Below are 17,297 nucleotides of genomic sequence, written 5' to 3'. Positions count from 1 at the left end.
AGCTGCCCTCGGTTGTAGCTCCGCGTCAGCGACCACCAAACAACTCAGTTATTTTTTCCACATCGACCAGCATCTGGACAATCCACCGCCTTTCACTGTTTGTACCGTTACTAAAAAAAACCCCTCATCGGCTCATAAAAACGAAAAATAAGTCCAGCTATGACCCTGAGTCAAAAAGACAGCCAGTTAGCTAGCTAGCTGTCTAGCTCTTTGCAGGCACCGAAACCATCAGAGCTAATATGGGATGTCTTGGTAACACGAGCACATATTTGAAGTTTACATCTGGCCAATCCACCACCTTTCACTGTTTATACCGTTACTAAAATGAATAAATAAATAAATCATTTATTTATTTAAAATAAGTCCAGCTGTGACCACGAGACTTTACGAAGGACCGGGTGTGAAACCAGAGTAAGCCGCTCTCACTGTCATCCAGGCCGGCTGTAGCTTGTTAGCAAAGCCGCGCTAGCCACACTAGCCAGCTAGCCTCAAGCAGAAACGACATCGTCAGAACATTGTCGCTAATATGGGATGTTTTGACAAAATGAGCAGATATTTGAAGTTTACACACCTATATTCTCGCCTGAAAATATCTTAAAAGTTTATTTTGTGACCTAGAAACAGTATTAAGAGGAAAATAAAAACTAAGTGATGGCCGCCATTGTTTGACTCGGCAGAGGCGTGCTATGAATTGTGGGATATTGAGTTTTCCACCAAGCATTACCGTAACTTTTGAATGATTTGCGCAACCTTAAAAATTCCAATGGCTCCTGAAAGCAGCGACGCTGTGCGCACCGTTGATATTGTCATCATTACGGTAATCCAAATAAGGGTAGACAGGCCGTACTACTCCCGGCATACCACTAGAGAGAGCCAACACACCACAAATGAAGTTTGAAATTTGTATCAGTGGGACCAAAAGATGGAGCCAACACACCACAAATGAAGTCTGTTTCTATGGCGCCAAAAGAAGAATCTTTCTAAATTTGCACTAAAATATTAATATTTAAAAAACTATAAAAGTCATAAACACCAAAAGTGTATACCATACTAGTCCAGCTCCAGCCGCACAAAATGATCTAACATATGTAACCCTATTGTCAAAACTGTTTGGCAGAGAAGCGCGGGAAAATTTTCACTAAAATATTAATATTTAAAAAACTATAATAGTCATAAACACCAAAAGTCATAGCACACCATTCCTGATCCAGCCGCACAAAATGAGGTAACATATATGAAGCTTGTCTCAAAACTGCGAGGCGAGATTCGCTGCAAAATTTCAGGCGGAAACTGAAGAATAATAATAACTAGAAAAAACTGCATTTCCTGCGAAAATGCTGTGTGGATGCCTTATCGCTGAAGCTGTCTGCTGAAAAGCTGAAAAAGATGAAAAGTTGCAAAAAGTTGTATGGTGGTGAAAAAAAAAACCTTGGCCTGAGCAGGATTCGAACCTGGCCCTCCCAGTTTGAAGGTAGCCACTCAGCTCACTGAGCTAAACTCACTCTTACAAATAAGAGGTGGAGAGACGGACAACTGCTGAAATGCGCAGAACCTGCTGAGAATTGTGCTGATAAGAGGAGAAAAGGCTGAAAATTTTGCAGAAAAGAGGTGAATCAGCAGAATTTCTGCTGAAAAGAGGTAAAGAAGCAGAATGTTGCGCTGAAAAGAGATGAATCAGCAGAATTTCTGCTCAAAAGAGTTTTTCCTGAAAACAGCTGAGATTTGTGCTAATAAGAGGTGAAAAGGCTGAAAATTTTGCAGAAGAGGTGAATAAGCAGAATTTGGACTGAAAAGAGGTGAAATTTCTGCTGAAAAGAGTTCTGCAGAACTCTTTTCAGAATTCTGCTGAAAAGAGGTTTTTGCTGAAAACAGCTGAGATTTTGTGGTGATAACAGGTGAAAAGGCTGAAAAATTTGCAGAAGAGGTGAATAAGCAGAATTTGGGCTGAAAAGAAGTGAAAATTCTGCTGAAAAGAGTTCAATCAGCAGAATTTCTGCTGAAAAGAGTTCTGCAGAACTCTTTTCAGAATTCTGCTGAAAAGACGTTTTTGCTGAAAACAGCAGAAAAAGCTGGGATTTGTGCTGAAAAGTGGTGAAAAAACTGAAAAAAAAACCAGTGTTCACGTTTACTAAGGCACTACCCAAAAGGCGCCACAAGAGGGCACTCCAACACAACAGATGACCTATGTACACTGATGCACTTAGTAACAGTCAGAGGTGAAAAGGCTGAAAATTTTGCAGAAAAGAGGTGAATCAGCAGAATTTCTGCAGAAAAGAGGCAAAGAAGCAGAAACTTGCGCTGAAAAGAGATGAATCAGCAGAGTTTCTCCTGAAAAGAGTTTTTTTTTCTGAAAACAGCCAAAAAAGCTGGAATTTGTGATGAAAAGGGGTGAAAAAAACATGAAAATTTTGCTGAAAAGGGGTGAAGAAGCTAAAGTATACCAAATCAAAGTATTTTTGCCAAAACATAGTGTTTATGCCATATTGTGGTACTACTACATTACAACATGAATACGGATTAAAGATGAAAGAAACTGGCAACAAATTCCTCCACTACAAAACCAGTCTGATACCACTTCTTTGCAGTGTTGACGTTTACTAAGGCACTACCCAAAAGGCGCCACAAGAGGGCACTCCAACACAAGAGATGACCTATGTACACTGATGCACTTAGTAACAGTCAGCCTCCGTGGATTGGCAGAAATACTGTGATTTAGTAGTAATACTATAACATAACAGATATACTTTGATGTTGCAGACATAGTATGTTTTTGCACTACTCATTTGTAGTGAAAAAAATAGGAATATAAATTACAGGTCTGTGATAGTGTATAAATTTGTAGTGAAAAAAAACAATGTTGACCAAGGTGGGATTGAACCCACGACCTTTGAGCTGCAGAGCCGTGTCATTACTGATTGAGCCACCTGGGAGCGGGGCAGGCGGCTGAAAAACTAAGAGATCAGGAATCAGAAATAGATTGCGGTGAGAGGCGAAAAGCGCCGTTTTTTGGTGTTACAAAACGTTGTGTAACTCAAAAACCAGGAGGGCTAGCAGCATAATTCTTGTACTGGCTAAATCAGCGGACTTTGGTGTATTTTGCCTGCGATTTTCATAGCTCTTTGTACCTCCGTCGCGGAGATATGATGAGAGAGATGCAGTGTTCACGTTTACTAAGGCACTACCCAAAATGCGCCACAAGAGGGCACTCCAACACAAGAGATGACCTATGTACACTGATGCACTTAGTAACAGTCAGCCTCCTTGAATTGGCAGAAATAATGTCATTTAGTAGTAATACTATAACATAACAGATATACTGTGATGTTGCAGACATAGTATGTTTTTGTACTACTCATTTGTAGTGAAAAAAATTAGCAATATAAATTACAGGTCTGTGATAGTGTATAAATTTGTAGTGAAAAAAAAATGTTGACCAAGGTGGGATTGAACCCACGACCTTTGAGCTGCAGAGCCGTGTCATTACTGATTGCGCCACCTGGAAAAGGGGGCGGGCGGCTGAAAAACAAAGACATCAGCAATTAGAAATAGGAGAGATTTCAGTTGAAAACACCTGAAATAGCTGGGATTTGTGCTGAAAAGGGGTGAAAAAACTCAATTCTGCTGAAACGGGGTGAAGAAGAGGTGTTGGACTGTTGAGAAGAGTTAAATAAGTTGAACAGATATGTTTGGGTACAAATACTATGATTTGGTAATAATACTGTGTTTTAGCACAACTCCTGAGATTTGATTGAAATAACATGATTTAGAAGAAATATTATGACTTTGTACAAATACAATGTTTTGGCCTTGATGTAATCCAGGGAGGACAGATTTCCACCCCTCAAACAAACGTAATTTATGGCTTAACAGTAAGATGACTGTAAAAACTGCTCTATGATTTACATGAAATACTTTGATTTAGAAGAAATTCTATAATATAGCAAAAAGCACTATAGCATAGCAGAAATTATATCACTGAGCAGAATTACTAGGATTTAGCACAAACACTATGATTTGGCTGAAAACTCTTTATTTTGCAGTTATATTATGATTTGGCAGAAATACTATGAGCAGTAATAATATAACAGTACATAATACTGTTATTTTGTGGAAATACAATGCTTTATCACAAATACCATAATATGGCAAAAATACTATGATTCAGCAGAAATACTATGATTGAGCAGAAGTACTAAGATGTAGTAAAAGTACTTTGATTTAGCACAAATACTATTATGGAGAAGTAATACTTTAACATGGGAGAAATATTGATACACACACACATACACAGAGAGCAAAGTGTACAGGGGCTGTTGAGAGTCTGGGCTTGGCATATCTAGGTCAGCTAAATTGGCTGCACCTGCTGTAATCAGCCCTTATACACACAGACACAGAGAGAGCTATGGGTTTTCTTCAGTGTATTTCTCACATTCAGTATTCCCCTCGAACAAATGGCCATAATTTCTTAACCGTAGGGGCTAGAACGCTCATTCTGACACCGTTTTATTCAGAAGAGATGGGGGAATCTGCAGGTCTTCATAATCCAGAGAAAAGATATAAATTATTGAAGATATATGACTTGTAATACACTGTAACTGAGTAGAGGCAAAGCAAAACTGCCTTGACTTGCCCTCAAACAACGTTTTGTAACTCTAAATCTATATGGAGCATCAAAATCATTCTTTCACCGTAAGAAACAGCAGACTTTGGTGAACAGTCATGGACATTTTCAGGTCTCTGTTGAAATCCATCAAAAAGATATGACGAGAGAAAAAAGTGCCTCATTTCCAGAGTTTGAAATCTGAAGAAATCTGAGCGAGGGACAAATTTCCTACCCTCAAACAAGTGTAATTTATGGCCAAACGGTAATAGGTGAGGAACAAATTCTTGAATTGTGAGCATCAGGGATGTCTGAAGATATATTGGCACAAGCGTCATGCCTCAACTTTGTTTCGTTAAGGAGATATGACGATTTGAAAATGCCTCTCATTAGAGAAATCCAGCGCTGATTTTGAACAAACTCTGCATTGACTTTCTATGGAGCATTTTAAGACCTTGTGTTGCTCTGAGGAGATTTGCAAAAATTCTATAAATCCCACAACAATGATAGTGACATTTTCTGAAAGCCAGCAAAAATTCCTACGTTTTGATGTATAATTTGTGGGGGTTGAGTGGAAATTGAGCGAGTAGCAAGAAGTTGTTCAGACATGAAGAGAAAATTCAGAAAGGACAAGTGCACACTCTGAGTTAATTGCATAGCAACCATAACAACGCATGTATTTTCTAATAAATCACAATTTTGCAACTGAAAACTTAAAGAGGTATAAGATTAAAACGGTAGAAGATCTGAAAAAGCTGAATCATACAGGAATAGCCCAATAATCTGAGAACATTTTAAAGTTTGAATGGAGTTTCTAGGTGAAAGTATGAGGAAGTAGTTAAGTTTCAAAAACAAGCAAGTTTTAGTAGAATTTCTGAAGATTTCCATTCATTTCAATGGGACAAATTAAAGGAAAAAAGTGTAATATTTTAAAAAGTATAATAGTAATAAACACCAAAAGTCATAGCACACATTAGCAGAAATAGCAGAACAGTTTAGAGTTTGAACTGAGAAAATCGGCTGAAAACTGAGGAAGTAGTTAAACGGCAAAAAACGTACGGAAGCAACCAGAATAAAGTATAAAGAATAAAGAGAAACAGGAACTCAATAGTGTGGAAGCCCTTTGAGGGCATCCACACAATAATAATAATAATAAATCCGACGAATAGTAATATGTGTGCCTCTTGGCATAGGCACACATAATAATTAGCAAGTGAATCAACAGTCTATGCTTTGGATAAATGACATGAAGATTGCACTATTAAATAAGTTTTTCATTAGATAGACTACACAGAGAAGCTACACAGAACAAAACAAAACTTTGTGTTATAAGATGAAGTGATACTGCAAAGAGAGCCAACACTAAATTAGAGCGACACTACCCCTGCACATCTTTCCCAGGGTGAAATGCAGGGTATGCTACACACATCCTTTTGTGTGTTGTTTTACTTTGTTTATATAAAAGAAGCTGAGAATTCCCCAGTGAGTGCTAGCAGAAACTTATTATTACTGCTCCCAAGATATTAAAACTAACATCTCTTATGTCTCTCCATTTTTGAGAGTTTTTCCAACTGTAGTTTGGAAGTTGTAGTTCAATACAACAGACACCTAGACAAAGGACACTTTTAGATTTTAATCAGTGGCTAACTGAATAAATAAAAATGTGTTCATGGTACTGTAAAAATATTTAAAACAGGTTCTTATCTTTACCCGACAAGTATTGTGATCAGCTAGAAAAATGTACTGGGTAATAGAATAGAATAGAATAGAATAGAATAGAATAGAATAGAATAGAATATACATGCAGAAAAAGTGTTTGTTAAGTGTCCGAATAGCCCAGGGGAAGAAGCTCTTTGTGAGTCTGGAGGCGTGAGACCTGATTGACCTGAGGCGCTGACCAGAGAGTAGTGAGTCAAGCAGGTGGTGGGCAGGGTGCAAGGGGGTCACCAGTGATGGTCCTGGTTTTCATGAGACAGGAGTATCTGGCGATGGTCACCAGGGGTGGCTCTTTAAGTAATGAAAAAGGAAGCAAATATGAACCTGGAATTTCCCCTTAACAGCACTGGCATCTGGTCATCATGTCCATCAGCATTAAAGGGAAAAGCAAGAAAAAATACCAAGTAACTCTTGGCTATGATAATTCTTCATCTCTGCACCTGCCACTGCATATGTACACAAATATGTAATTCATGCTTATAGGAGGATGAAAGAAATATTATCATGCTATTACATTATTAGGTTTTATAAGACAATTGATATTGTGGGTATCACAGTGCCTGTTTGTGCTGCCCTTAATAGTGTACTCCTCCCACAGTCGAAGATATGAATGTTAGTTTAATTCTGAAAACGTTTTGATCCTTACTTGGCTGTACTTGTGAGTGTGATAGTGAATGGTTGTCTGTTTTGCTATGTTAGCCCTACGAAACACTGGCAATCTTAAATGGCATAAGCTGTAAGGAAAACTGATATATTTTTAAATATTATTAGGAGAATATCTTGGCTCATTCTCTGCTAATAATGCATGCATGTTGCATGCATGCATCAGAAAATGCATCTTGATTTTCCAGGAAGAAGGCCGGAACAGGTAACACTGATTTAAATTAAAACTTTTAAATAGATAAATGCTTATATTGTTTTTTTTTAGACATAACAGAAATGCCTTTTTAATAAAAAAGATGTAATTATTAATAATTAATAATAATTGTTCAAGTATGCTGAGTGTCAGCTGAGGTTAAACACACCTCATATACTGAGAATGTAAACTAGACTTGCACCAGGAAACAAACCTTAACAAAGGGATTTAGCCCAACTTTGCTGTCACATTGCTTCTGCAGGTAAGATCATGATCCACAATCATTTTATTGGAGCAAATTATTTTTTAGTAAAGTATGCTAACTTTGACATGTATATAGGGATTTGATTCGGACTTTTAGAGCTCTTCATGGACAAGCACCAGCTTGAACCTTTACAGCACTATGTCCTTAGCAGGTCCCCGAGATCATGTGATCAGGGTCTATTTGTCATACAGCATACAAGGCTGAGAACCAGGTGCGATTCTAGGATTAGAGCTTTGGGGGTGCTGAGCACCCAGAGAGCTGCCCAGCCAGGCAAGATCAACTTTACACGTCACAATGAGACTTCTTCCCTGTCTCTGTCAGTCCATGCATCCTTAAATGTCTCCAGTTGTCCCAAGTTCCCTCTGACTGTCTCCTGGGTGGATTTAAACCCCTGTTCCTCCCTGTCCTCATTGTCTGTTGTCTTCATCTTCATCTTCATTATCAGTCATCATAATTTTACCATCTCTGTGCAAGTCTGCAAATTTCTTTCTTAAATCATATGATTCTTAAATTCAACAAGTCTCTCTGTGCCTGGGTCCTCGTCACAAAACATGAAATCACTGTTTTGTACATTTTAACACAATTTAATCCCCACATTTGAGAAAGAAAGGTAAAACACTTTTTTTGAAAAGTCTGTAACAAAACCATCAAATCTGATAAAGGTTATTTAAATGCTGCAAAAGAAGAATGGTTTCCTCTCTCCCTCTTTGGACTGACAATCATACACAAATAGATTGTATTCAATTAGATGAAAAATTACATTAATATGAAAAAATACTATTAAGATCACTAATGAAAAGTCCTCTCTCAGTCTACTTTCAACCAAAAGGCAAATAACCAAACCACATGTACATCTAACAAAAGATATAAATATTGAAACACTGATCCAACATTATTTTTGATTGACGGATCATTTGATTTTACACTTTTACCTGAATGTGGCTCCTTTTTTTGAAAAAACGTCCTTATATCCCTTATATTATGAACCTGGCTGTCTCTCTTTACACAAACACACACACACAACAGGAGTTATAAGGTTAATGGGCATCCAGTCAGTTAGCTAGTTATTATCCATTTCAAACAGGACAGTGGTAACAACAGTAGTCTATGGACAATTTTACGTTTTAGATTTTAAATAGGCTATATACATTTCAATGGGAGCAACAGGACGGTCAAATGTCGCTGATTTTACTACAGAGCAGGATGGATTGTAGGGTAGCAAACATCGTCGGAAAACATGTTTTCAACACTGCAGGTTACCTGGGTGTAAGGTTTTTCAGCTAAAAAGAAACATGGTATGACTCCTACCTAACTATATAAAGAGTAACTGAAGGTTAAATGCAGCTAATATGTCCTGTTTTAAGCCAGGCACTTACACCTCCGCTCCGCTGCGTCTCAGCCACCATGGCTCTGGCAGCAACGGAGCTAGAGAGCAGGGGAGAGCCGAGCTGGAACAAACCATTTTGGGAGAGGGGGGGCGGGTTATCTATACTTTTGTTGTTAAAATGTTATGTCTCAACCAAGTACTGTATGGTTTTTATATTTTTAGCAGTGTGTCACACAGACAGCAAATATTGTCCAAAAAAAGTAAGAAATCTTTGGGGGTGCTTTGATTCATTTTGGGGGTGCTGAAGCACCCCCAAAAATGGGCTAAAATCGCCCCTGCTGAGAACTAAGGGACACAGAGCTTTTGCCACTGTGGCCCCCAGACTGTGGAACTCTCTCCCACTGAGCTTAAGATCTGTGGGCTCAGTAGTCTCTTTCAAGAAACAACTAAAGACACATCTTTTTAGAATTGCATTTCATTAACTTTTTGTCTTTTTTTGTTTTATACCTTGTTATCCGTTTTTGAAATACTTTGTTATCTTTTGTCTAGAAAGACGTATATAAAAAATATGTTACTTACTTTACTTACTTATGTTACCCCTACGAAACACCGGCAGTCTTAAATGGCATAAACTGTAAGGAACTTGACAGATTTATTAATATTATTAGGAGAAAATCTTGGATCATTTTCTGATGCATGCATGCATCAGAAAATGCATCTTTATTTTCCAGGAAACGGGCAGAAACAGGTAACACTGACTTAAATTATATATTTTAAATAGATAAATGCATCTCTTTCATTTAAAAGACCTTTTAGTTTCTTTTAACGCTTCAATTCGTGATGCAAGGGCTGCTTATTTTTCAAACCTAGTCTCTAGGAGCAGAGGTAACCCTAAGGTTTTATTTGACACAATTAGGGATATTGTTGCTCCAGCTTCTGCTGCTGTCCCTATTTCTTCAAATGAAGACTGTGAAAATTTTCTTTCCTTCTTTGTTGAAAAGGTTAGCAATGTAAGGAGCAACATCTCTCCCTCCATGTACCATTTGCCTGTTCCGATTTTACTTAAGCCGGTCATATTTGAAAGATTTTCACCAGTGTCTTGTCTACCTGAGTTGTTGAAGCTGGTTACTTCAATTAGATCATCCTCTTGCCCCCTTGATATTTTATCTGGGTCTTTGTTTAAAAATGTGTGTGAGTCTATTGGTCCTAGTGTTCTTAAAATTATTAATGCATCTCTACTCTCTGGTCAGGTCCCTGTTTACTGTAAAAGTGCTGTCATTCACCCACTTTAAAAAAAAAACTAAACTTGATCCTTCTTTGCTTTCCAGTTACAAACCTATCTCAAAATTGCCTTTTATTGCCAAGATTTTAGAAAAGGTTGTGGCCAAGCAACTCACGGTTTTTCTAGATGAACACAAGGTTCTTGATAAATTTCAATCTGGCTTTCGTAAGGCTCACTCTACCGAAACTGCACTTCTTAGAGTGTCTAATGATATTTTGATGAATTATGATGCTGGAGAGTGCACTGTTTTGATGTTGCTGGATCTGACCTCTGCTTTTGACACTGTTGATCATCTTATTTTGTTAGATAGATTAAACCACTGGGTGGGTGTATCGGGTAGTGCATTGGAATGGTTTAAGTCCTATTTGTCAAATCGATCTTTCTCTGTGGCTACTTCTAAGTTCAGATCCTCCGTCAGCTCTCTTGCGTATGGGGTGCCTCAGGGCTCTGTTTTGGGACCATTACTGTTTTTGTTGTATTTACTCCCTCTTCTGCAACTTCTTAACTCTTTCTCTGATATTTCATATCATTGTTATGCAGATGATATTCAGCTATATATCTCTTTTAGGCCACCTGATGTTTCTAAGCTTCAAATCTTGCAGTCCTGCTTAGATTCCATTAGAGATTGGCTGGCTGGTAATTACCTTCAACTTAATGCTGATAAAACGGAAGTCATTGTCTTTGCTCTTGAGAAATTTGTTCCCCTCGTGGTTAAAAATCTAGGCCCTCTTGCTTCTTATACTAAATCCTCCATTAGGAACCTTGGTGTTACATTTGATCCAGCTCTGACGCTGGACACACACGTTAAATCTTTAGTTCGCTCTTGTTTTTACCATTTAAGAAATATCGCTAAGCTGAGTCCCATTGTGTCACGTTCCGAATTGGAAATGATTATTCATGCTTTTGTTTCATCTCGCTTAGATTATTGTAATAAAGCATCACAAATACTCCCATGCCACTCCCCTGCTGATTCAACTGCATTGGCTCCCTGTCAAGTTCAGTTTCCATTTTAAGATCATAATCATGACTTATAGGGCCCTGCATGGTGTAGCTCCAACTTACATAAGTGATCTTTTTCTTCCTTATCACTCCAGCAGGTCCCTGAGGTCTTGTGACCAGGGGTTGCTGGTTGTCCAGCATACAAGGTTAAAAACAACAGGTGACAGAGCGTTTGTATCAGTGGCTCCCAGACTCTGGAACTCGCTCCCTTTGAGTTTGAGATCTGTGGACTCAGTCATGTCTTTTTAAAAGCAGTTAAAAACGTATTTGTTTAAACTTGCTTTTGGTTGATTTTGTTTTGTTTGAGATATTAATGTCTGTTTTCTGCCTCTGTAAAGCACTTTGTGATTTTATCTTGAAAGGTGCTATATAAATAAAATTTGACTTTACTTTACTTTACTTATATTGTTTCTTTGGACACAACAGAAATGCCTTTTTAATAATAATGATAATAATAGTATTAGTTAAACCCTTGTTCAAGTATGCTGAGTGTCAGCTGAGGTTAAGCACACCTCATATACTGATAATATGAACTAAACTTGCACCAGGAAACAAACCTTAACAAACTTGTAAAACCACACGACTCTCCTCTCAGGTCTTCACTTCAACTCCATCTTTCTAAATATGACGATGAAGTTAATGCTGTTGCTCCTTAGCTGTCACATTGCTTCTGCAGGTAAGATCATGATCCACAATCATTTTACTGGAGCAAATTATTTTTTTAGTAAAGTATGCTAACTTTGACATGTATATAGGGATTTAGCACAACTTAACAAAAAAAATCTCACTTGCACTCTGACATCAGAACTAGTCAAACAGTTGTATAAATGATATTTATTCTGCACTCATTGAAGGTTTAAATCACAATATCTACTGATGTAGAAAACATCCCAGATTACACGATGACAGCAAATGAAAGCTACAATACATACATGCTGGGACTCACTCTGAACTTGTTACATTCGAGTTTGTTTGTCAGGTCCTGTGTGTTAAAGACAAAGAATGTGGCACATTGTATTGGACATAGGCAGGTACTGGCAAGCAGGCAAGTGAAGCACTTCATGCTTCAGTGGGTGAAAGCAGGAACAGATGCAACAATAGATAAGTATTTAAACTAAGTACTACCAACCCTAAAAATGTTTTCACATTTTAGAACAACAATAGTTAACATTAAAGATAAAGAAAAGATGACCTTATTTTTATTGCTTCTTTTCTGCCATGGTTTAGGTGCAAGTAAGAAACGCCTTCAAACATTCAAGCTCTAACAGAAATATAATCTGACCTCGAGCAGTGGTTTTACTTTTGCTTTATTTTAATGGGAGAGCCAAAACATTTTAGCTCAGATTTTCTGAAATAATAAGGATTAAAAAATAGGACAACACAAATGCATGTTTTGTCAGCCAGTGATTAACAATGGAATTTGATTTGCACTACAACTCTTTTGCACTGTCCATAAGTGATGTAGTGGAAAAGGGTTGGTATATAGTATAAAAAGCATATATTTTAAACATGTTTTATTTACACTCCTAGAGATGTTTTCCAAAGATTTACGCAGAATGCTTTTAGTACAGGTGAAATTGTTTTGTTTTTTTTCAGTTTCCTGATACATATTTTAGTTGAACAGATGATTCTTCATCATTTGCAGTTTAGCAAATCTAAAGACTCTGTCTCAAAAGTGTTTTGCAGAAGCTTTAGTGAAAATGTTAAAGAATATAGCAATATAGTATTTTAGATCATGTAAAGTGCACTGTAAAAGCTAAGTAGTTCTCAGAACTAAAAAGAAATATGCAAACCTGTTGCCTCTAAAAACTAAGTAAAGCTTACTTAAGTAGTACAGGTTGTGTTCGTTAATAGTCTGAATAGCCCAGGGGAAGAAGCTGTTTGTGAGTCTGGGGGTGTGGGACAGGTGGTGGGCAGGGGTGCAAGGGGGTCACCTGTGATGGTCCTGGTTTTCATGAGACAGGAGAATCGGGCGATGGTCACCAGGGGTGGCTCTTTAAGTAATGAAAAAGGAAGCAAAGATGAACCTGGAATTTCCCCTTAACAGCACTGGCATCTCGTTATCATGTCCATCAGCATTAAAGGGAAAAGAAAGAAAAAATACCAAGTAACTCTTGGCCATGATAATTCTTCATCTCTGCAGCTGCCACTGCATATGTACACAAATATGTAATTCATGCTTATAGGAGGATGAAAAAAATATTATCATGCTATTACATTATTAATTTTTACAAGGCATTTGATATTATAGGCATCAAACTGCCTGTTTGTGCTGCCCCTAATAGTGTACTCCTCCCACAGTCCAAGATATGAATGTTAGCTTAATGTTTTTTTCAGTTACTGATACATATTTCACTTGAACAGATGATCCTTGATCAGTCACAGTTTAACAAAACCAAAGACTCTGTCCAGTCATTTTCAGTAGCTTTACTGAAAATGTTAAAGAATATAGCGATATAGTATTGTAAATAATGTAAAGTGCACTGTAAAACCTAAGTAGTTCTTAGAACTAAAAAGAAATATGCAAACTCATTGTCTCTAAAAAAAAACCATTGTGAGTATATAGATTTGGTCCCTAAAAGGAACTACTTTTAGTAGTACTTTATTTTTAGTAGAATATTTATTCTAAGTTGAATTATTTATTTATTTAAGCGTGTGTTTCTGTCTGTCAGGATTTTTTTCTGAAATTATTAATTACACTGCCACCATGTGGATGAGATAAAACACCCACTGTTAGGGGGGGAAATGTGAATAGGACCAGGATAATGAACAGCTGGTGAAACTGCATTTCTTCTTTTGATCATAAATATTTATTCTCAAAGAATTCTATCTAACAGCATTTATAATCAGTGTCCTGCAGTTACTTATATAACGAATGCAGCTTACATTTAAAAAAAAGTTAAAGCTGAATCAAAATGAATGACTCATATTTCTAATAATGTCTGTATTTTTTTTCTTATTTTTTCTTATTTTTATGTTTATATGTACCATGTTATCATTGTTTGTTTCCCACAGTGAAACACTCACTGGTTTATTTTGTTACTGAATCCTCTGAAGTCCGAAACATCCCAGAGTTTATGGCAGTTGCAGAGGTTAAACGCACTGAGTTTGGTTACTGTGACAGCAGCAAAAATGTATTGGAAACAAGACAAGACTGGGTCCAACAAACATTAAATAATGACAAGGCTCAGTTGGATTCGTACAATGAACTTTGCTTTGCGATACTGCCATACCTCTTCAGAAAGTGGATTTCAAAATGGCAGCAGCTGGCCAGCCAAAGTGAAGGTGTAGTATTTTCTCTTATACTTTATGTCACATCATGTTGTTAGTCTCTAGTTATAGATTTTAAATTGTAATTTTGTGCATCTTGATTGTGACCAGAAATCTTACTAATGTGAACATGCTTCAAACTGCATGACAAAAGAATATCTTGTTGCATTCGCAATCATCCAGGTAAGTAAATCTCCAAAAGTTGATTCTGTTCATCTGGACATCTGTTCATCAAGACAGAAGAGCTACCTTGTCAGGCCAGGACTGTGCAGTCTATTTACACCTACAGGCCAGTGGACACCTTTTCAATGATGAGGATGTGCACATCGTGGCTCAAGAGTTGGGAGTTCGCCTTGTAATCGGAAGGTTGCTGGTTCGAGCCCCAGCTTGGGCAGTCTTGGTCGTTGTGTCCTTGGGCAAGATACTTCACCCGCTGCCTACTACTGGTGGTGGTCAGATGGCTCGGTGGCGCTAGGTGGCAGCCTCGCCTCTGTCAGTGTCAGTGCGCCTCAGGGTGGCTGTGGCTACAATGTAGCTTGCCATCAGCAGTGTGTGAATGTGTGAATTGCAGCCATTCTCCAACTCTCTGTGAATGGTACTCATGGCCATTGATCAGTGGTTGTTGATCAATGATCATGAGAATTTGCATAGTCATGATGAAGGAACTGACGTCCCAGTTCACTGTTTATTTAGTGGTGCTAGTTTCAGTCATTATGCAAATGTACTGTTTATAAGATTGGGGAAACCTGCAGTCAGCTGAGACTGAAGAAGTCACTTGGATGAGTGATGAAACGTTTCTCCCACTGAAAATGCTACGTTCAGATGAACAGAATCAACCTTTTGGAGACAAAAGAATACATGTACACATTGTTCTAAATAGTTGTCTTACATTAATTGCATTAATTATTAGTGCCTTTAAAGTGCCTGTATTTTTTTTCTGGTTCTTACAGATACCCTAGATGTCTTTTATATGGTTGAATTGTTTTTTTTCTTCTTGTCCTTCATCTTTTTCTTTTAATCTTGAATTACGCCTGTTTTCTAATATAATGTTGTCAGATCAGAGTTAAATCATAGGAAGAACACAACAAAGATAGAATAGCAGTACTTCACAGTATTAATATTATTCATTTTAATTAATTTCTAATTCACTTTTCAGCTGTCAACACTTTACAGATGATAGAAGGCTGTGAATGGGATGAAAACACTGGAGAGGTGAATGGTGTAATACAGTATGGTTATGATGCAGAAAACCTTCTTGAATTTGATCTTAAAACAATGCAATGGATTGCACTGAAACCAGAAGCTGACATTATCGAACAGGACTGGAATGCTAATGGAAACTCCGCAGAAACAATCTTCCTCACTGAGACTTGTCCTGATTGGCTGAAGAAATATTTGAAAAATGGGAACAGCACCCTGCTGAGAAAAGGTAGAATCACATGAGTGTGTTTATTCCCTGCTTTGTTATCTTTCTATTAATGATCTTTTAAAAAAAAAAAAAAAAAACGGCAACATGTGTTAACGTGTTGTTTTATACAGAGATCATAATGAAAACTAGTGGTGAAAACTGGGAAGTAAAGCTGCAGATGACACACAAGGAAAATAAATTATCATAATAAATCCACCGATTCCTTTTCTGCCTCTTACTCCGGTCCAGGTTATGGGAGCAGAAGTATAAACCAGGGAGTAGCAGGTCTACTCTGACCACATACTAAACTGTATCCACTATAACACTCTTTCAGTCACTACCTTGAGTTCATGTATACCCATATACACACATACCTTCATTTACATGTATGCATATACACACATATGTGTAATAAAATAAAACAAAATCTAAATAACATGAAATAGTCCCACAATCATCAGTGTCAAGGCTAATGGACCGATGGACCCAGACTCAGACTTGGAAGATTTCACTTTGTTGTGTTTATTTACAGTGGTCAAAACTAAGTACAAAGAGTGTTAGTGGAATTGAGGGGATCAAGGGAGGAAGGGTTTCAAGGCATCCAATATGTACAGATCTCACACTCACAGTTAGGCAAGGTACCTGTGCACAGAAAACAGAGGGACAAAAAGTGAAACTTTTGCTCAAATTGCTTCTTCCATTTAAATTATTCCTTTTTCTTATTATTACAGTCTTGATTAACATTTTTCATCAAACAAGTGTACTACATTTACTTCTTCTTTGATGTATACTGCTTTGCTTCTTTCACCGATTCTCACACCTTCTCTTTCCTACATTCCCTCTCTTCAGTTTTTCCTTCCATTTCTCTCCTCCGGAAGACTCCCTCCTCTCCAGTCACCTGCCACGCTACAGGTTTCTACCCTCAAAGGGCCATGATGTTCTGGAGGAAAGATGGAGTGGAGATCCATGAAGGTGTGGATCCCGGAGAGATCCTGCCCAACAATGATGGGACCTTCCAGATGAGTGTTGGCCTGAATGTTTCATCAGTCACACCTGAGGAGTGGAAAAGATATGAGTGTGTGTTTCAGTTTTCTAACGCTGAGGACAGCATCATTACCAACCTGAATACAACCATCAACTGGCGAAAAAACAAATTTAGACATGATCAAAGTAAGACAAACAGATTTGAGTTATTTTGTTTGCTGTTATTGTAGATTGTGTTTAATGTTACGCTTAAATGTTTTATTGGATCCCAAGAAGAGTTGCTGTTACTGTGGGAATTACTGATGGAGATCCTAAAAACATTTTTTATTCCAGCACTTCGACAAAACTGATGTTAATATTCTTATGAAAACCATCAAGCTGAAATTAGTTTAATACTTCTATGTTTCAAATTCAGCATATGCAGTCTATGAAAGCCTTGGTTGTTTATTTGTGGCCCATTTAGGAACATCTTGTTGGGTGAAAAACAGCTCATGTAAATGGGTTAAAAAGTCAGTGACATGAATTATGGTGTGTCTGTTAAGCACTGTATAGTGCTGCATTTGTGGTTACATCAGTCGAGTTGACATAGA

The 17,297-nt window shown here is 37.6% G+C and overlaps 1 protein-coding gene across 1 annotated transcript in view; it reads left to right on the top strand.

Moving 5' to 3' along the window:
* The window catches only part of LOC135932616 (hereditary hemochromatosis protein homolog), a 68,717-nt gene that overhangs the window by 46,840 nt on the left and 4,580 nt on the right, over positions 1 to 17,297 (top strand). The window contains exons 9-10 of the mRNA XM_065470108.1: positions 15,728 to 15,744; positions 16,573 to 16,893. Of these exons, the coding sequence (XP_065326180.1) occupies positions 15,728 to 15,744; positions 16,573 to 16,893 (338 nt within the window). The remainder of the gene's footprint in view (positions 1 to 15,727; positions 15,745 to 16,572; positions 16,894 to 17,297) is intronic.

Source organism: Pelmatolapia mariae, linkage group LG22, assembly GCF_036321145.2.
Source record: "Pelmatolapia mariae isolate MD_Pm_ZW linkage group LG22, Pm_UMD_F_2, whole genome shotgun sequence".
In the NCBI taxonomy this organism is placed as follows: domain Eukaryota; kingdom Metazoa; phylum Chordata; class Actinopteri; order Cichliformes; family Cichlidae; genus Pelmatolapia; species Pelmatolapia mariae.
This window is presented reverse-complemented; position numbering and strand designations above follow the sequence as displayed.